The 21,261-nt window shown below is 47.9% G+C and overlaps 1 protein-coding gene across 4 annotated transcripts; it reads left to right on the forward strand.

The window, feature by feature from the left end:
* The first annotated feature begins 578 nt into the window (after positions 1-578).
* Positions 579-21,097, forward strand: LOC102683250 (arf-GAP with Rho-GAP domain, ANK repeat and PH domain-containing protein 1). Of its 4 annotated transcripts, none has more exons than XM_015351802.2 (24): positions 579-1,022; positions 2,854-2,982; positions 3,546-3,628; positions 4,713-5,238; positions 6,188-6,304; positions 6,872-7,006; positions 7,907-7,967; positions 8,072-8,192; positions 8,923-9,080; positions 9,567-9,673; positions 10,267-10,466; positions 10,586-10,671; positions 11,444-11,626; positions 11,871-12,045; positions 12,129-12,200; positions 12,654-12,783; positions 13,799-13,898; positions 14,629-14,821; positions 15,345-15,390; positions 16,311-16,492; positions 16,788-16,997; positions 17,824-17,929; positions 18,686-18,785; positions 20,188-21,097. In XM_015351802.2, exons 2-24 carry the CDS (start codon positions 2,876-2,878, stop codon positions 20,233-20,235), a joined length of 3,246 nt encoding a protein of 1,081 aa, XP_015207288.2. In that variant the 5' UTR covers positions 579-1,022; positions 2,854-2,875; the 3' UTR covers positions 20,236-21,097. The 4 variants fall into 4 exon arrangements, with proteins under 4 accessions (XP_015207288.2, XP_015207286.2, XP_015207287.2 ...); XM_015351800.2 differs by having other exon boundaries at positions 580-1,022; positions 18,686-18,833; XM_015351801.2 differs by lacking the exon at positions 579-1,022 and adding an exon at positions 1,156-1,269 and having other exon boundaries at positions 18,686-18,833.
* The last annotated feature ends 164 nt before the right edge of the window (positions 21,098-21,261 follow it).

Consider the following 21,261-nt stretch of genomic DNA (forward strand, 5'->3'; position numbering starts at 1 on the left):
CTGGACACTCCACTCAAAGGACTCCCCTCCGCCACCAGTGTGCAGCCCCACCTGGATGATGCACCAGTCCTCTGCCCACACACCAGCTCTCAGTGGGGAGGAGAGCAGGGGGATGAAACCAGTTCGGAGATGGGGATCATGGGGAGGCCATGACTGGTAAACGCCAGGGGTAAAATAACTGTAAAAGGCGTTTATGCCACGTTTAGGTCGAATATTTCATCATCGCTACCGTTCTTTCTTCAAAGTAAAAAAAATAGTTCACAAATCTACCACGTACCGTATTTTTACATTTATAAAAATATGCTCACATAAATGTTTTACAGTATATATATCTATGTTGTTTTTTTCAGTACCGTAGAATTTTCCACGTAGTCTATGTGCAAACACTCTTGTTTTCACAGACAGCGGTTAGCTGTCATCTTGGTCTGCCTTGTCATGCTATTTAGATTATCACCTCTAGAGCCGTCGTAATGAAACCAGCCCTTACAGTGTTCATTACTATCGTAAGTATAGGTTTATTCCATGCTGAAAAAAAGAAGAGAGAAAACACAACGTTTCGGCTGTGAAGCCTTCTTCAACACACACGAAGAAAGCTTCACAGACGAAACGTTGTGTTTCCTCTCTTCTCTTTTCAGCATGGAATAAACCTATTAACGTGTCCCTTTGCAGCCTACGCATGCTGACGCAGCTCCCCACCTGAACTACATTACTATCGTAATCTACAGTACGGAACTGGGGCTGTCCGTTTCATTTTTGACACCTAAACGCCTATGAATCATGAGCATATCCAGGAAACAATTAGATTTTCTCGGGCAGAAGATACTTGTTTGTTTATTGATAGTTTTTTTTTTGTTCACGTCAGGGGCGTGCATCGTGTCAGCGCTGCCGAGTCGCCGAAACCGGTCGAACGGGTGAATCAGCCGGTGACGCGACCAGCCGCGAGCCCAGACCCACTACAGTCACGGAAACGGGGTGACTTCGCTGCGCAGGACAGAACCCCGAAGCCCAGGAGCCGCGAGAAGGTAGGCATGGCTCCCTCCCTCGCCTCATCCTTCCCCACGTTAGGACCCGAGAGCGTCTGACGGCTGCTCCTGTCGTCCTTCCTGAGACGGACGAGCGGCCCAGAGGATCTCCGGTAGATCTAGCTGCACCTGTGTTGGACTGGAAAGCGGGGAAAGGGGCATTTGTCAGTTTGAAGCCCGAGCAGAGAAAGTCGTGCGTGGAGTCTGGAAATTAACCGCGTGTTTGGAAATTAAAGTGTTGGGGTTTGTAAGTACCCACCGTTTACGCGCGTTGAGTTTGATATTTTAATACCCTCCTGCATTTACCTCAGTTGTTTTGATAGACCCAGTTAATGAAAGCAAATGCTTTTCTAGGGAAATATTCAGCTCAGTATGTTTGTTCCCTCTTACTTATTTAAGCTGTCGTATCTTACTTTGAAAACCGCAAGTCAGACTCAAGCATTACGATGACTAGGCATTGAGATAGGCACTTTTTATCGGCATGGATCGTGTGACCCGTGTGTGGCTTGATGGTATAGTTGCTTTAATTTTTGGAACCCCAAGAATACTGAACCCCTGAAACCCCACCAATGCACCAATCTGATACATTTACATGAAAATACATACCGGGAAAATAGACACACAGGCAGCAAAATAAGTTTGGGGAAATGCATTGGCACAGATCTGTGTTGTTTTGCAACCAAATACCTGATAAGAACTGTGCAGTGACAGCGCAAAACGCTTGAATCTTTATACTCAGATAACAAACCTCAGCCTGAACCCCCTAGAAAACATCAACAAAAAATACTGTTAACTCTTTGCCATCCTGTGCACTGTTATGCCAATGATATAGGCAGGACTATTTTGGAAGGCTTTTATCTACAGATGGCATTTATGACTGAAGTGAGCAAGCATTATGTAAAAATGGATTAAAATAGGCACCATGCGGTTAACTAATGTAACTTCTTTTTTTCATAAGTAAATATACATTGAGCTGCAGAGCATGAAAGTAAGTCAGTTATATTATGGCAAGAGACTCAGTCCAGGTCCTGGAAAGTACCAATCTAGTCAGACTCTTTTTCTTCTCCAGTCATATTCCTAAGTGCCTCAAAATGTGTTTTTCCCCCTTACATGTTGGTGTAAATGAAATCCTAAAAATAATTCCTTACACTTGTATAGTGCTTTTCTGGACACACTGTGCAGCCCCACCTGGATGATGCGACGGCAGCCAGAGTAAACCAGTCCTTTCCCCACACACCAGCTCTCAGTGGCGAGGAGAGCAGTGATGAAGCCAGTTCAGGGATGGGGATTATTAGGAGGCCATGATTTTTAAGGGCCAGGGGAGGAGTCTGGCCAGGACACTGGGCTAACAACCCTACGCTTTTTTTTAATGACCACAGAGTCAAGAGCTCAGTTTTATGTCTCATCACTGTCTTTTTACAGTAGAGTGTCCCCGTCAGTATACTGGGGCTTTAGGACCCACACAGACCGCAGGGTGAGCGCCCCCTGCTGGTTCCAGTAACACCTCTTCCAGCAGCAACCTCAGATTTCCCAGGTGTCTCCCCTCCGGGTACTGGCTCCAGTGGCTTGTTGCTCTTAGTGTTTGCTCGCTGCAGCGTGTGGGTTGCTGAGCTTCAGCGTGTAGCCAGTTGTGTGTTGCAGAGCTGCTGGCTGTTAGGTCCTGTCACAGGCTGACAGCTGGACCTGCCTGGGGGAAGGCCGTGCGGAGGGGCGGGTCTTGTTTCATCCAGTGACACGGCCAGGAACTCCCCTGCCTTTCCTGCCCCGCTGGCAGCCGAAACGCGATTTCTCCTCGCTGCCTGTCCGGACTGTCCTTCTCTTGCTCTTCCAGTCGCAGTCGGGATCTGGCCAGGATGTCAGCCCCCGTTGACAGTGAGGTGACCCCCCCGGTTCCCAAACCTCGGGCCAGATACACTTGGTCCGTGGAAAGCACACCAGCCCCTCCCCCTGTTCCCAGGAGGTGAGTGAGACGTTCGATCGCCGAAGAGTGGATTCGCCTGTCAGGCTAGACAGCTTCAACTTCGGGATGGGGGCTGAGAAGAGACGGAGCCATTTCCAACAGAAAAAAAGGAACAGTTACAGTTATGGAACAAGTAATAGGTTTATTCCATGCTGAAAAAAAGAAGAAAGAGAACACAACGTTTCGGCCGTGGAGCCTTCTTCAGGTGGAGAAGAAGGCTCCTGAAGAAGGCTCCACGGCCGAAACGTTGTGTTCTCTTTCTTCTTTTTTTCAGCATGGAATAAACCTATTATAGTATATTGTTCCTTTGCAGCCTACGCATGCTGACGCAGCTCCCTACCTGAACAGTTACAGTTATATCTTGTTCTGAATACAAATGAAGCGTGGCCTGTTTAAAAGTGCCATTTTTTACACATTAAACTGATATAAAGTATATTCAAATGTCACTTCTTCACCAATACCTGGGAAACGTACTGTAGAGAAGCTTCCTGCTGTAGCTCCCAGTGTTGTTGAGACGTCGTTAGAGTATCGGTCTAATCCTTACGGGTTCGTGTCTCTTGCAGGATGTCATCAAATAACATACTGGATTCTGAGACAGCAAATTCGCAGGCTGAGCCAGAGAGTGAGCGGCAGCCCCCGAGGACAGGTGAGATGACGGAGGATGCCCGGATGGTGAAGGAGCCTGGAGGATGTCAAAAGAGTTGCCCCTCCTGCGCTGAGGAGAGCTGAAGTGGGCCAAAACAATTATTTTGGATTGAAAGTCCACTTTTCAAAGGAGAAGACACCTAACCAGGAAAGAGTAGACAGGCATAAGATTGTTTGAAAATGACAGGGGTCATTTGGCCTGTCTGCCTTATGTACTTTTTCTTAGGTGATTTGAGCCCAGGTGCATGGCAGTGCTTTCTGACATTCGTACGAGTACCTGATTCCAGACTCCCACAACTCTTTGTGTTTTGCATACTTTTATGAATGAACCAATGTCCCCCTTAAAAATAAATAGCTGGGGGCATGTGCTCTGTATTTTTGTGATTGATATTTAATCACTGACAATAGATGGTTAAGCAAGATTAACAGCTGACAAACAGCTCCACCAATTACATTAAATTGGAAAACCTGGGAGAGCAGACTGCGTAAACATAGAGAAACTCAACTGTAATACTGGTGTAAAAACACCCCTGCTTTTATGAACATGGGTACTGTAGCTTTCAGTAACTTCTGTTCTCTTAGTAATCATACCAGGAGGAATGTCTGGTCTGAATGTCTGAAATTGAACCTAATTTCAATTTATGATTATTTTTATTTATTGATTTCAGTGCCCAGAAACAACAGTTGTAGCTCCTTCCTGCTTCCCTGGTTGGCCTTGGAAAGTGTGGAAGAACTTCTGATTTTAGCTAGTTAGACAAGACGAGCAACTTTTATTCATATCTGTGTTGCAATGTCTTCAAGGCAGTTGACTGAGACACCTCTTTCCTTTTCGGCCAGACAAGGAAGGCTTTGACAAAGTATCAGTTCAGCATTTGAGTATTTGTTCCACAAAATTGCTCCTCAGCTGGTCTGTGGTTCAGCCCTGCTATGAAACATTAACAATATGACATTATGACATTTGACATTCTAGATAGGAAATATACCACATGGACAATGTACGATTGCTACTGTACCTTGCTTGTTGATAGGTCTGTTTGTTCCTAGTAACCTGATATTTTTATTTTTATATTCATCTGTGGTTTTAGGAAACTTAAGGAAGTGGAATTCTTTGGGGCAAGAAGAAAACAATGATTCCAAATTATTCCTTAATGTATCCCACAAACCTGAGCTAAAGACGAGCCATGTCTTCACTGAAGCTCCTGATGAGTCCAATAATGGCTTTCCCATGAAATCTCAAAGACAGCACAGCGCTCAGGGAGTGTTTGTCTGGCCTGCCCTCCCAGCACTTTGTCCTGTCAGTTCTAAGGAATCGCAGTTCAAACACAGGACCTACTCAGATGCACATTCACCTGAGAGCCCCAGGTCTGGCTCTACAAGTGACAAGGGGTCTCCGCCCATGCCTGACTCCCCCTGCGCCCAGGACTCCCAGACACTGGAGGCTCCAGCCAGACAAGGGATAGAGGAATTGGAAGGACTTGAGCTCAACGCAAACTGGAACTTTTTATCATCGCCCAGCGATGAAGGGTCTGCACAAACTCGCGACAGGGGAGCCAGCGTGGCGCAGATGAGACAGGAGAAAGATGAGAATATTCAATATCCAAGCTTGCAAAGGTGAGTGTCTGGTGGCTGAGAGAAATAGGTAACAGAACCGGCACAGATTGGTTGTTGCTTTTTTGTAGCATTTCCTACAGATCTTCTACCACCATTCTCTACATTCTTCTCAGCTTCTAATTGGCTATTCCATTCAGATTCTGTGCTCGTCATTGGCTATTCTGTTCAGGTTCTGTGCTTCTCATTGGCTGTTCCAGTCAGGTTCTGTGCTTGTCACCGACTATTGAACTCAGCTTCTTCCCTGCTAATTGTTTGCTCTATCATTTTCCACTGTAAATTATTTTACAATGGTGCACCACAGAGAAATAGTTCAGTAAAAAGAGGATTATATTCTTACATGTGACAATGAATTTAAGATGCTAATAGCTTTTCTATAGCAAGAATGAGAAACATCCTTTTTTAAATGTTGTTGGTGTAAAGCTGTTAAACCAATGTCCTGATATTACTCCAATGTGCCTGAACAGGAGATGCTTTAGATCCATAGACTACCAGGAGTCACTTGTTTTGGTATTTAGCATTAGAGAAGGCCCACATGAAAACCTGCACTACCAGTTTAAGGTTTCACAGTTTGTTCAAGTTTGCAGGTGATCTTCACTGCAGGATGTTGTGTCAACAGATTGTTTCAGTCATGTTTAAAACCCATCCTCCTATGCATTGACCCACCTTCCTGTACATTGATTGACTCCCCATAGAACTACTAAGTGTGAAAATCCATACCCCCCTTTCCACAACCTAGAACAGTGTGCCCTGCAGGTATTTGGTCATTTTTAAATGTTTTATTCCCAGATATGGTTTCCTGTAATGGCAAATTCTTTGCGTTGTTTGTCAGGTAGAGAGCGTTGCCTGCGTTTGTTATTAATCTGCCGTGTGTTTTGGGGAAATCCGACACCTGCTGTCCGTGGCCTGATCTGCATATCCACCCCCCTGCTCCTCCTTCCCCATCTTTCAGTTCAGACGCTGCAGTGCAGAGTGATCAGGGTTTGGTCTCCTGGGTGGAGGGGTCCCCTGCCTGCAGTGACCCACCCTCTGCCGTGCAGAACAGGCAGCAGAAATGCAAGGCACCTCGGTAAGAACTCCTATATTTCATTGTTCGTTTTTTAATATTTGATTAAACAATTTCTATTTTATATGCCATTTTTAATTAAACAGTTGTTAGTTATTAGTTATTCTTCCATATCAGAAGAAAGCAGTCAAGGAGTCAGGGACGCCCAGTGGTGAAGCACAGTCTCTCAGAGAGCAGCGCTCAAAGAGAGACCAGTGGACATTTTGCATATACAGTAAGAAATGTTTGAAGAAACTGTGTTGAGGAGTTTAAAACGCAGAGAGCTCATTTCTGCACAGGAAACCGTATCAGGATAGACATGGTAAAAGCAGTGTAATGCAGTGTAATCTGGCTTCACCTGGTCTTGGATTCGCTAATGGAGGTGTGGTTAGTGGATTAACACCTCTCTTGTCTGGGGAGAGGAGGAGGCCAGAAGATTAGTCGTTCTGTGTGCTTAGCTCCCAGGAGGCATGGTCAGGGGTCAGGGGTCAGGGGTCACGGACTTGTTGTTGTCCATGATGTCGGTGCTGTGGCGGAGGGCTCACGCGCGCCTCACGGTCGGGCCCGGGCTCTGTCCTCTTTTCCCTGCAGCGTGGCCACGATCCGAGTGAGCCGGCGGAAGCAGACGGGGGTGGAGTGGCAGGCGAGCGCGCAGGCTGAGGAGGCACCAGTCAGAGACAGCGTGGTGTCGCGCTCCAGTTGGCTGGAGGTCTGGCAGGGAAGGAGGTACCATACCCTGCTACTGGCAATGCCTCCTGAACCGCGTTACTGAGCTGGCCGGACCAGGACCACTCTGACACCTGCATTGCTTGAACAGAGGCTCCTAACCATGCATCCATTTTCTAACCACTTCTTCCAGTTCAGAATTGCAGGGGAACCAGGCAAGCAACAGGGAAAAGGAGGGGTACCCCCTGGACAGGCCAGTGCATCACAGGGCGGAAACACAGACAAACACACACACACACACAAACACACACACACACAGCGAGGCCAGTTCATCCAGAGGCCAGTTAATCTCCCAGTAAGTCTTAGGACTGTGGGAGGAAACCGGAACCTGGAGGAAACCCACAAGAACACAGCGTGAATATACAAACTCCGCATAGATGGCACCCCAGGTCTGGAATTTGAACTCGGGGCATCAGCAATGCTAACCACAGTGCTTCCCTGCTAAATCTTACTCCTCAATTCAAAAACACTCAAATATTTGCTGTGCAATGGTAAGGAGATATGGTAGTGTCCATCCCCGGATTCAGTGGCAGACTGAGGACGTTCTACATCAGGGATCTCGAAGCCTGGACCTGGAGAGCCCCAGTCCAGCAGGATCTGTAGGTCACCAGTTTCTAAAGACCTGGGGCTATCCCACTGTGAATGGTCATTTCTGAAAATCTGTTAGTCGTTAATTTTAGAGGACTAAAATGTAAGTAAATGTAAATGTAATGGCAAGAATCACACAAGGACAAGAGCTCTCTTCATTGATCAGATTGCTTGCTTGATGCATCAGTAGCTCACAAGTGTTTCCAGTCGTTAAAAACAGGTGACTGAGTGGACTGACTGGGCTGGGGCTCTCCAGGAGACCCCTGCCCTGCACGGACGAGACCGTTCACCCTCTGCTCCTTGCTGTTACAGACATCGTGTGCTGTGGGTTACTCTGGATGGAAAACTGCTTTCCCTGTGGAAGAAACGTACTGTGAGTACAGCCAGGGCCTTGCGCACTCGCAGGTTCTCTCCGTGAACAGACACTGGTTTCGCTTTGCCAGTTTTTTAAAGCGGACAAGTGTTCCTGTTTTCCAGGACAAGTTCACAGAGGTTGTGCTCCACGTGTCGTGCATTACAAATGTCCAGTCACTGGAGAAAGGCCGCTTCTCAATTTCCACCCCCAAGAAGCACTTTGAGTTCATGGCCAACAACGAGGGTAAGATAAATAGAAAAACAAGCAATTAACTGTATTCTTCAGTGGTTTGGTTTAAGTTGTGTCCATTGAACAGTCACAAGCTTTGTGCATTCAATGGAAATAAGTCTACTAAATGTTCAGAAATCGGTGCTTGAAGGCATCGGAGAAGCAGCCCTGTGTCTGCCCTGTCTTTCAAAAGTTAATGCCTGGGAAGTGAATCTGTGATCATTTCAAAATGGTTTAGAGCACCAGCCTCTGTCCTGGTGGAGCCCAATCCAGCAGGTTTTATATGTCACTGTGAAATCATCACTTTCTAAAGGCTTGGAACAATATCATTAGGATCCGCTGCTGTTGATTTTAGAAATTCGGTTAATTAGCAGTCTTCTGAACAGAAAGCCAGAGCTCGCTGAACTGAGTCACTGATCGTTTAGCTGATCAATAACTTTCCGGAGTTCCTAATCTTTAACTAACAGGCTGTTTAGGGTGAGCTGCAGTACAGTATACAATGTACTGGACTGGGGCTCTCTGGGACCAGAGCCGGAGACTCCGGCTGAAGGTGCTGGGACAGGAAACGTCTGGGAAATTACTCTCCTGGCAAAAATGGATTAACAAGCAGCCATCTTGGGCTGGGAGCTGTCTTCCTTGTCACCCAGTTGCTCATTGCACAGTGCGATCCTATTGTACGGATGTGTGCGCAGATGCCCATGCCTGCTTAATCAGTGCTGTGCTTTTGCCCCCTGACCCCCCCAAGCGGTGAGAGACGGGTGGGTGAGATCCCTACATGCCTCTCGGGGCCAGAAACCCCAGGAAGCCCCACAGCAGTGCAGCACCCTCGTGATGAAAGACCCCCGGGCCAAGGTGTACGGAGCGGTCTTTGGGCACGAGCTGTGGATCTACCACAGCAAAGAGGTAAGGAGGGGCAGAGGGCGAGAGACAGGAGCAGAGAAGCAGCAGGGGTCCGACTTTAGCTTAGCTTGTCTCAGTGCAGTGTGGTACAAGGAGCCACCTAGTGGTCGTAGGGGGGAATTACAACCTGCTTTTCTTCACCCTCGCAATAGAGTCAGTCGGATGCGAGCTCTGCAATATCATTCTCAGTTCAAGACTCAAAGGACATTTGACAAGACTTGTTTGTGGATCCATCTGCCCTTTGTTATAACAGGCTCCTTGTGCTAATAATACCAGTTCCATTAGTGTGAAGCAATACATTTCAGCTTCAGATTCAGGACTCAAAAAGCCTGTACTGATGAATCCGTTTACAGCGGGGTCTGAGGCCGCCCCCGGGGCCAGACCTGCCCTGTCCCTGATTTGTCCCCCTGAGGGTCGGGGTGTGAGACGCTGGCTGTGCTCAGTGTTGTGACGCTCCCCCCTCCTCCTCCTCCTCCCTGTGCCCGGCAGGACTTCGCCAACGGCGTGGGCATGTTCTACATCTCCATGGACGTGGCGCAGGTGAAGCAGACGGGCCGGCGCAACTTCAGCCTCATCACCCCTTACAAGACGTTCAGGTGAGCGAGCGGAGAAGCGACCTGCCCGTTTCCTCCACCTCCCAGAACACGCCGAGACGAAACTGCTTCCTGTCCGCTAAGTCTCAAGTGAAGGGGACAGCATACAAGCTCCACGCAGAGTGCGCACCCTAGACCAGACCGCAGTCGAACCCAGGACCCAAGATCTGTGAGGCAGCCCTGGCGTGCGCTCAGAATCTCCGTCTGTCAGCAGTGGTGCGGCTGAGGGTTTTCACAGAGCGTGCTCAGAGCTCAGACAGCACGTGTGCCCCCTGAGCAGAGCACTCTGGGGAGAGTGGCATATAGTGTAAGCAGAATGCCTTCCCTAGAATGGATAGACGCAATCATTTAAAAAAGTGAATTTGAGACACCTTTAAAAGTGCCATGTAAAATATAGAATATTATTAATTATTGCTACGATGTTGTACAGTGGGGGGAAAAAAAGGTCGCATATTAATATTGAAATAGCATTTTCCAGCCTTATTTCTACAGAAAGCATAAGACCCAGCCTTGAATTTGAAATGTGTGTGTACAGTGTGCAGTGATGGCTGTTCGATGAGTATAATACTTTTTCCCTCATTCCCTATTTTCCTCAGTTTCCAGGCCGACTCCTCCAGGGAGCAGGCAGTGTGGCTGGCCTCTCTCACACAGGTTATCCGCAATGCCCTGTCCTGCAGCGAGGTGGCGCAGCACATCTGGGCCAGCCCCTGGAACAAAGTCTGTGCGGACTGTGGCTCTGCCAACCCTGAGTGGGCCTCCATCAACCTGCTGACCGTCATCTGTGATGCCTGCGCTGGTAGGCGGGGTTTCTTGGGTCTGGGGCGGGGCACACTGTATGGGGCGGGGCACAGTGGACTGACCCATTTGCAGAGACAGAGGGGAGGCCCGTCTGACTCAATGCTGCTCTCCGTCCAGGTCAGCACCGTTCCATGGGGACCAGCGTGTCCAAGGTTCGCAGTCTGAAGATGGACAGGAAGGTGTGGACAGAGCCTCTCATTCAGGTGAGTTAATAGGAGACCAGAGTGGCTCCAGTCATGAGGAAACAGCTTGAATGTACAGGGAAAAGACAGTGTCCGGACAACCATCACAATGTGTGAACCAAGTGGACACACTGACTCTATGGCACAAGGGTGGTTAATGTTGATTGGCACTGGTCAGACAGCGAGCCATGAAACAGCTTGAGAGCACAGAGGGGACCAGCTGCATAGATAGTGCATTACTTAGACAGGCTAAGGGGCAGCTTGTTGACAGCATGGGTTCCAAATGAAAAGTGCATTGCAGGCACACACAGTTGGCAGAAAATGGCTCACAAATGCCATCTCGTTGTGTCCCTTTATGAAGGCTTTATACCATAATGCCTGCTGTATCCTACCCACAGTATCTCAGAAACCCCATGAATAGCATTTGGACCTTCAGTGACAAACTAAGGGATTGCACCACCTCCTGAGACAGCAGGCAGCAGTGTGGAGTAGTAAGTAGGGCCCTGGATGTGGAAGTGGCAGGCTGTGGGTTTATATATTATATATATGAGTTTATATTATATATTGTATTATATTATATCCATGGTAGGGCAGTGTTGGTATACCAAAGAGCAAAGTGCTTCAAATCTCTTTAGTACAGTTCCCAGCACTATAAATGGAAAAGAATGCAGGTCGATCTGGATAAAAATGTCTGCTGGATAAATTATTAGTAATTCAAAAACAAGGAATTTGTCTAGAGGACTTTGGCCAGACGGTGCTTTGAGCTGACTCTTGATTGGTTTCGCACTCCCAGTTGTTTGTCCTGTACGGGAATAAAGCCGCCAACGAGGTGTGGGGCTACAACGTCCCTGGCGCCGAGCAGATCCTGGCAGACGCCACCCCCAACGAGCGCCGAGCTTTCGTCCTGGCCAAGTACAGCAAGGGGCTGTACCGGCGAGCCCACCCGCTGGCCTGCAGCCAGGAGCTGCTCAACAAGGTAACGCCTGAGAGCCAGGGGCCAGCAGGGCTCTGGACAAGCCTCTCGACAGGCCCCACACAGCCTCGGCTTCTGTCTTGTACGTTGTGCAACGTGTCCCTTTCCAAGTTTAACAGTCATTTCCGAGGCTTAACACTGAATAATCTCACCTGACTGCTTGCCTAGAAGGTGTAGTTAAACGCAGAAGCGGTTTGCGAAACGGGCATGTTGTTCAGTTTGTTGTCTCCGTCTCTGTGCCTCTCAGCGGCTGTGTGAGGTGGTGACCGGGCCTGACGTCTCGGAGACCCTGTCTCTGCTGTGTTCGGGGGCGCGGGTCATGTGCCAGACCGGGGACCCCCAGTGTCCCTCGCCCATCTCCCTGGCGGAGCGTGCCGGGCAGGCCCTGCAGACAGAGCTCCTCCGACACAACGAGTACACAGGTAGCACAGCCCTCCGGGGGTCCTGGATCGCCCCCGCAGTCTGAGCAGATTTCCCCACGGTAAAGGGCTTTCTCTCCCCACAGAAGCCCCCGCCTGCAACCAGCAGCCCGCCAAGCAGGACCACCGCAGCTCGGCAGTCGCTGACCCGCCACAAGGTAAGGGGAACGTGCCGTCTGAATGCTGCCCGACAGTGAACGCTTAAGCCTTTTACACTGTGGTAACCATCATCTCAACGCCTTCGAGTACATTCCTGTGTAGACCCCAACAGTGATGGTTTCGGATATTTAGCCTGGGGTGGTCCGCACTTTATCAAGATGATTCTCCGTGAGAAAATGAAGAAGTGACCTCATTGTATATTCCATCAAATATTAAAGATGGAAAAGAGGTTCCTCCTTGTTCTGCAGGCCAAATAGAACGGAGTCATGCTAGTGTACGAGCAAACTACCTGCAGTACTGGAGAGTGGAACGCACGTGCTGACCTCCCGGAGTCTGGCAGTGTGGCAGGGCTAGTCTGAGGCAGCCGTGGGGCGTGCCAGGCTGTCTGTGTGCCGTCTGAGCGAAGTGCCTGGGCCCCACGTGTTCTCATCCCTGTGTCTGTCGGCCGCCAGCACCCTCGGACGAGGAGCTCCACGGCAAGCTGGAGGATGACCAGTTCCTGTTTTCCGAGGAGAACGATTCTGCGGCCTGCGACGTCCTGGACTTGAAGGAAGTCATCTCCATCTTTGACTGCTCTTCGGGGTGAGTGTGTGCTGGTACTGAGGTCATACACACGGGGCTCTTGGCCGCTGTGGGCCAGTGTCTGGCAACGGCCCTCTCTTTGAACCTTTTTTAGTAGCCGTTTATTCTTTACTAGACCCAGTTTGATTCCATGATTTCTGGATTATTCCATGCCTTCTGGATTCTGGACGGGCGAGTCATCCAGTCATCTCCGTTTTGTTTCCTGTTGAAAATAAAAGATGGACTTTCTGTTCCAGTACAAATGAAAATAAAAATGCACCTATAAAAACAAAATACAATTGAGATGACATCAGGAACCTGGTTTACTGAAATGTGAGTCAAATTGGCTCTGGGATTTTAATAACCAATATGACCTGTGTACGCTGTGTGATGGTCAGTAAAAAAAAAAACAAATTATTTTGTACTTGGAACTGGTTTAGTGTTTTTAAATCCAAAAGAGCTTTGGCTAGAGGCAGTATTTAATGGATGACTCATAAGTACAAATAAACACTGATGACAGAGAGCCCTATTTATACAGCACTCTGACAGCGCAGGACACAGAGGAGAAAAGGGAAAGGAGTTCTTCAATAATAAACAGATGGGTGCATTGTTTATAATTCAGTGTGACACACTAGAATAGTACTAGTGAAGTTTAGATCGGGATCTCTAATGCTGATCCTTGAGGGCTCGGGTGTCTACGGGTTTCAGTAGCTCAGGTGGGTGGCTGCGTCGGCATGCGTAGGCTGCAGAGGAACAAGTGATAGGTTGTTGTAATATGTTGAAAAGAGAAGACAGGAAACCCAACGTTTCGGCTGTGGAGCCTTCTTCAGGTTTTGGGGGGTTTTCACTCCAACTGAAACAGCTCACTGTTGGCCCAGTTGGAGCCGTTGATTAACCTCTTCAGGGGCTGCTGCTTTCGCAGACATGCTGAAAACCTATCAACACACTGCCCCGGCCGGTCCAGGACTGGGTGGCCCCTGGTCTGATTTGTAAATCAGTGGGCCTCTGTTTCTCTGAACTCCGCACTGTCCTACAGGCCGACCCACGAGTTCGAGATGCTGACGCTGAGAGACAGGATGCAGTGTGTCGCTCCCACTCAGGAGGTCCTCAGTTCACACATGCAGCACATCATGAAGGTACAGCAGCCCAGGCCGGGAGCCCCGGCACAGTCAGCAGGACGCCGAGAGGGTCCCTCTCTTGCATCCTGGCAGCATCTCGCAGTACGATCTTATGGGCTGCCTGTGATCGTAGGGTCTGCACTCCTGGCTCACTAGCATGCTGTTGGTAGGAGCACTACTCTGACAGGTCCCGCTACAAACCAGTAGTACACAGCTCCAGCGCAGAGTTCAGTCGCACCCCTGCTCTCCGTGACTCGGCTCATCGAGAGCAGAAGCTGTGCATCTGCATGCTAAATCATCTGAAAGACAAGCTGTTTTTTTCTTAGGGCCTTGACTGAACAGACGCCATGAAGTATTCCTGAAATATCTTGTTTTTTCACTTGGGATATTTGTGAGCTTAACCAGAGCCCAAGACAAACAGATGAATCAGTGATGTGTTTCCAGAACTGGAAACATAACATAGAGAGAATGTGACTTGCACAACCTCCTTATGTAGCTTTTAGCTACAATCCAGTTTTCAGTTTAAGACCAACAGAAATTCAGTGAAACATTATCCCACTGGCTAGGCAGCTAATCTCGAATCTCATAAAAAGAAAATGCAGGCAACTTTAATCCTCAGCTTTTATCAACTTCCTTGTGCGAATGATGGTTAAGTTATTGAAGTGGCTTAATGCGTCCGCCATATCATGTGTCATTAGTAGGGCTGCTTCTCTTCCTGTACCAATATTGATCAGTCTTCCTGTCTCAGGTGCTGTTACCGTGGCCCGTTCCAAGCTCGGAGCTGGATGGGGTACGAGCCTTTACGCGGGTCTCCCTCAGAGAGGGAGGCAGGCTGGAGCACAGGGAGGTATGGGCGGCACTAAGGAATAACGAACTGCTGCTGTACAGCACCAGGGGGCGCCAGAGAGAGAAGGTGTTCCTGACCTCTTCATTCCGCTGCAGTAAGGAAGTTTTATCCCCTGTAATCCCAGCCTCCTGTCTCTGTCAGGCAACACAGCACAGCAGAGAGGTTCATTCTGCTCAGACCTAACGTTCATGCGTTTCCTTTCCTCTGAAAGCACATTTCAGTGCCGTGGGTATTCTTTTGCCAAGCTTCTCGGCTTCACTCCGAATGTAACGAATGATTAAACCAAGATGATTAAACATTATTGATGGCAGGATGGGATTAATCTATCGCTAAACCTCATCCTGAGGCCAATAAATCAACAGCCATCCCATTCCTTAATCCTGTGACCTTAGTGTCTGTTCATTTTCATCTCAACTCAGCTGCTTAAATTTCCATTGTGTCCAGCTGCTTAAAAGCTGCAAATGAAAGGTTAAATGTTCTGTAACTGAAGGGTTCGATTCAGTCCATGACTAGCTCTTTAATAAGACACTTGATTATTGTCTTAAAGTCGCCCAGGCAGTCACCCTCATGGATTAATTGAAGCTGATTTGGATGGATTTTCTCTTGATTTCCTGCAGATGTGGACGCTGCCGAGAATACCATTGAACTTGTGACTGTGGACAGGTCAGCAGCAGTGAAGCTCAGACCCCTGCAGGGCTCTGTGTGGGGAAGATCCCTGTGTTCACAATGACTTGTTTGTTTTGCTGGGCTGAAAAGTTAAAAAGAACAAAAACATACTGATTTATAGGAGTAAAAGCCAATTCCCTATATATTAATGAGTTCCTTCCGGACACAGAGTGAATGTTGTTTCAGTTTTCACTGAGATCACTTGTGTTGATATAATTGGATCTCAATTAGTACACAGAGTCGCTGTTTGATAACCATTAGCATTTGGATCGATATTTTGGAGTACTGTATTTTCTCTTAGAGTTAATTTTTGTCAGAATATCCTCCGCAAGACTTTCATACTTTGGGTATGTACTGTGTTACAGTGGGAGAGTATGTTATGTGTCTTGTTTTGAAAGGCAGAGAGGAAGGAGTTTAGGATTCAATTCCTCATGAAGCATTTGATTTTGACAGTCTCCCCCATATCAATCTGTGGTATTCATCCATTAGATTGGACTGTTTCACAGATGGTAATTTAAAAGAAACAGTCATCTACTTTTGAACACAAAGCAGTACCAGTTGTATGGTTTTAAAGAATGTCGTAGTTTGAAATTGCTTGTCTTGCAGGCGGATCAGAAGGTTAAATGATTGCTACTTCCTTTATACTGAGTGGTTGCCTTATTGAGAGCCTCACTAATTACACTCAGCCCCTTTCATAACAACTCAGGAAACATTTAGTGGCCGATGAGCTCTCCCACTCCCCCAGTAAATAAAAGCTGAAAAAATCCTGTTTTGCAAAAAAAAAGAAAATCTACACAACTAAATGCAAAACTTAGACACACATACCCTAAAAGCTGGCAGGCCTTCCTCTGAGGTGACGGAAACGTGCATCAGCTGTTGCCTTGCGGTGAGACTCAGCTCTGCCCCCCTTGCTGCAGGTGCCTGTCCCTGCAGTTCGAGCTGCAGCGGCCCTGCCAGTGCTGGAACATGCTGCTGAAGATCCTGGCGCTCACTGCTGCAGGGGCCGGCCGAGGGGCGCCGCTGTACCCCGCGGCCAGCTCTCTCTGGAGCGAGGTGCCCGCTGCCATCGAGAAGTGCATCTACCACATCACGCAGCACGGTGAGGCGGCGGGCGGCTCTCTGGGGGTGCGCCTGGGCAAGGGGGGGGCGACTCCTAATGCCAGCCAGGGTCAGGGGGGCAGCCTCGAGCAGGAAGGCCAGTTCGTTCCGAATTGAAGCCAAACCTTTCCTGTTCCCATTTGTTTATTTGAAATATGTCCTGTAGTTGGGGCTGTAGTTTGAAAGGCATCCTGGAAATGGAGCTTGTGATTTCACGGTTCTCGGCCTCTCGCTGGCCCCCTACGCTGGGTGACTCCTGTGCAGAGCTGGAGTGTCTCTCGCTGTCTCTTTCTCAGGCCTGACGGTGGAAGGGATTTATCGGCGCTGCGGAACAGCCCTGAAGATCAGCAAGCTGGTGGAGTTGCTCAACAGCGCCCCCAACAAAGTGCAGTTCGATTCAGGGGAGAGTGGGGTCCTGGATGCGGCGGGAGCCCTCAAACTGTGCCTCCGTCAGCAGGTGGAGCTCATTCCACAGTCTCACATGTCCTTCTGGGTCCAGGCAGCAGGTAATGAGCTCTGGACCACTGCTGTGCTCCCCACTGTGACTCCCTTTCAGCTGCTGTCCACCCCCTGTCCCTGTGGCCGGCTGGCCGGCTGAGGACAGAAAGAACCAGCTGGGCAAATACATCCATCAGTCCGTCCAGTGTCAATAATCGCCCTGTCCAATACAGGATCGGGGCAGCCCAGAGCCTCATCCGAAAGACGATGGGCAGCAGGCAGGTCACACCCTGGTTGGGATACCAGCCCATTACAGGGCTCAGTGGGGGAGAGGAGGACATTTTTAAAGGACAGCGTGTCCTTGCCCTCCTGTGATCACAGCGGGAATGCCGAGACTCCTCATGGAAAGTGATCCAGGCTGGAATCAAATCCAGGACCCAGGAGCGGGGAGGTGGCAGGCTTACGATACTCCTACCCCTGCTCCACTGTGCTGCAAGTGCAAGGTCAAATCTGATAAAGGAGATCATTGGGGATGAGCCACTGGAGTCTTAAGCTTTTACACGCTTCCCGATCAAATGCATAATTTCACCTTTCAGATCCACCTGCTATCATGGGCACCTGTCTCAGGGGGGCGCTAGTCATCCTCAGACCTTTAGAGCTCATTCAGTGCAATAGAGGGCATCTGAGGTGTCTGAGCTTTAGAGCAGAAAAGAGCAGAGAAATTGAGTGAATCAGTACTGCGGAAGGCACTTCGGCCACTCTCTCACTCTGCGTTTTATACTACAGGTGTTGGAAGTTTCAAAGATCTCAGCTTAGTTATTATTGAACTGCAAGATCAAGGTTTTCTGTTCTACAAGGGAACCCGAAATTAACACCCCCCCTTCTTCTGCACAGCTCACCCTGTCGAGGCAGAGAGGCTCACGGCTTATCGGAGAGGGCTGGACAGCCTGTCTGCTGGGCAAAGAGCCATCCTCAAAGTCCTCTTTGAACACCTGTACCAGTAAGGCTTGAGTGATATAGGTTAAGAGCTCAGACTGTGTGTGTGGAAATACTTAACAAATGTCTAAAACATGTTTGGTTTCTGTCTGCTGTTCTAATTCAAAGGTTGTGTTTTTTTTAGTTATTTAGTTATTAGGAGTTATTACCTCTGATTCACTCACTTCGTTTGACTGCTATTAGGCTTCTTACTGTTCCAAGGACGTCATATCGTACTTCAGGAGATACATCAGGAGCCCTTTCAGCTGCAGCGCCTCATTTTTGGAACTCTCTTCCCAACCACATTAAAACTGCAGTCTCCATTGGTGTTTCTTAAATCTCGTCTTAAAACCTATGTGTTCTGGGGGGGTCCTTTAAGTCTGAATCGATTTCTTTTTTTCCTTCCTAAGTTATATCTGGTTGTGTTGTGCCTTCTGTCTACTGTGCTGTTGTTTTAGTGCATAATGTGTTTAAAGTGCCTGGAGAATGCTTGAGAATGCTCTGTATTGAAAATCCCTATATATATATACAAGAGTAGCATCGATTGATTGATTAATTAATCTGTGGTGTCCTGCTTTTCAATGTCAGGAAGGCTTTAACTTAGTCTGCACTTGCCTTGCAGAGTGCAGCTGTATAGAGAACGGTCTGCATTGAAAAAAGAATAAAAGAATAACTTTGATCGACTGATTGATTGATGAATGGATTGATTGACCTGTAACGTTCTGCTTTTCACCGGCCCGCCGCCGGGCAGGGCTTGACGCGGTGTGCTTGCGTGTTTCAGGGTGCAGCTGTACAGCCATGTGAACCGCATGACTCCTCAGAACCTGGCGCTGGTGTTCGTGCCCACGGTGTTCAGGGACTACGGCATGAGCACTGACATGGTGCGTCTCACCCGCGAGCTCATCGTCCACTACACGCTCATCTTCCAAGTAAGGCCCTGCAGCTGCTCGTGCGGTGCTGACCCATAGGCTCGTTTCACCTCTGGACTGTCTTTCCTGTAAGGGAATAACTGTGTCACTTGTCACGATGGATCTCATGAATTGTGCCCATTGTATAAACCTTACAGTGAAAGTTTTATGATGGAAAGCAAGAAGCAAGAAAATGAGGGAGTTTTGTACGTAGGTGTTTGAGGAAGTATCGGTTTCTCCATCATGGCTGGGTAGCTGGTTCCAGACTCCTGCAACCCTTTACGTACAGACATAACTGTTCTTGGTTTTAGAATACACTTGTATCCTCTGGAACAGTGAAACACAAACAAAAAAGACACCGGGGGAATCTACGTGGAGATGCATTTAAATCCAAGAACATGAGGCTTTTGTAACTTTTCTTATTTCATTTTGTTCCTGCACTGTCAGCAGCAGAAAGGTTTGACGGTGGAGAAGTGTGCATCATGTTTAATCCCCCTGCACTTCATCACTGTTGGCTGCTGGCTAGTGCTTATCGAACACAGCTACTAGATAGAAGCCATGTTTTGACATTTTCCAGACACTTCAAGCTTGCACAGCCTGGTCCGTACAGAAACAAAAATCTGAAACACGCATAATTCAGATAGTCCAGTATGAGTCCTTTGCACACTCGAACACAAGACATCTAAATCCAGTTTATATTATGGAGCATAAAAACTGTAAAGACACAAAGTTACTGTGGCTTTTAAAATGATGTATCAACCTGTGACCCAGATAACCATGAATCATAAGATCAGACCCCGTTCGTCATGAGTTCTTCATGTACCGTGGGTGTCCACTGGGACAGGAAGAGGAAGGTGGGAGAAAGCTGGCTTGTGTTTTGGGCTGGTTGTAGCCATCAGTATATCTTCAGTCAAGAGTTTCATTTTGATGTCTTCAGGCTTCAGACAAGAAAACAGCTTGGCATCAACCCTACAGTGAAATTTGGTTTCACTAACATTATAAGTGCAGTTAAATTGCAAATTGTTATTCATTTTTATTCTTATTAATAGCAATATTATTAAGCACTGATTGTTATTTATTTATTCCACATTTTCAATCAAAGCAACTTGACAGCTGGAAAATACTGGTGACACAATGTGGTACCTTTTTGGAGGGTGCGATAGCTGTGCCCCTCCAGGATTTGAACCTGCAAATCAGTCTTCAGCCGGGACTGTGTAAAGACACATACCCTGTCCCCGTTGAACTGAATGTTTTTGAACAATCGACAAGTGATGTAAAAGCCTCACCAGATTAGGACTGACCCTGGCCGTGGTGGAGGAGCTGCCGGTCCCGCTGAGCTGGGAGGATGTGTAAAGTGGTTCTCCAATCTGTTTAGGGAGGAGCGCTGGTGGAGACGGGGAACTTTGTGGTGACTGCTCTCTGAGGCACGGGGGAGAAAACCGCAAGCAGCTGAGCGAAAGCAGAGAGTGAGGGAGAAACCGAGAAAACCTCGTGCCCTCCAGCAACGGGATCATCTTTTCTCTTTCTTCTTTTCAGCGAACGAAAAAAGCTTTTTGATCCTGCTTCTCGCAACGGGTGTGCAAAGTGCAATACAACCAAACCTGCCCTGTCTTAATTGTACAACTACTGTAGGAAATTCCTCCTCATATTTTTTTTTAATTGTCACTTGATACCTGATACCCTTAACAAGGTATTGGAACAGTGTGAAGTCCGGACTGAGCTCAAGTCTTGTTTTACTACATTGTTATAACAAACTGTGACTAGCACTGCTTCCGATTTGATATGTGTGTGTGTGTGTGTGTGTGACTGATGTTGATTTTCCACATCTCAGTGTCTGGAACTGAGCTTCGGGATGGATGTGGTTGGATAGACTTGTCATTTACTGCCATGTTTGCACTGCATTTGTCCTGGCAATGAGTGGCACATGTCCCCCCTCACCAGGGTGCTCCACCTTCCTACCCTCCTCTGTGTGCCACAGCGTCATGAGCGTTGGTAGACATTCTCCTGTAACTGAATTCAAATGCTTTGTAAATATTCACGCTTGCAGCTGTTGCAATCCCAATACTTTGGTGTAATAATTTGCTTTACCTTATATGAATAATCTGCCTCATTGTACTGTGATGTATTGGGAAGGACACTTTCACTGAGATTTTATTTAAATTCAGAACTCAACTTAAATTGTCTTTAGGCCCAGGGATGAGTGACTGCAGTGCTCGGAGAACTGAGCATCCTCTAGTTTTTATTCCATCTCCGCTCTTATTTAATTAAACACGTTTTATAACGAGTTTACAGTACTAGCTTTAATTTAATAGATTTTTAAGCCTTAAATAAGCTGCTCAAGTAAAAGTCCCTGTAAAACCTACAGGACTGCATCCTTTGAGGATTGGAGCTGCTCTTTCTTTCTTTTGAGCATCCCAAAGGAAACTAGAAATTCTGAATAGTGTTTGTG

Source organism: Lepisosteus oculatus, chromosome 8 (genome assembly GCF_040954835.1).
Source record: "Lepisosteus oculatus isolate fLepOcu1 chromosome 8, fLepOcu1.hap2, whole genome shotgun sequence".
In the NCBI taxonomy this organism is placed as follows: domain Eukaryota; kingdom Metazoa; phylum Chordata; class Actinopteri; order Semionotiformes; family Lepisosteidae; genus Lepisosteus; species Lepisosteus oculatus.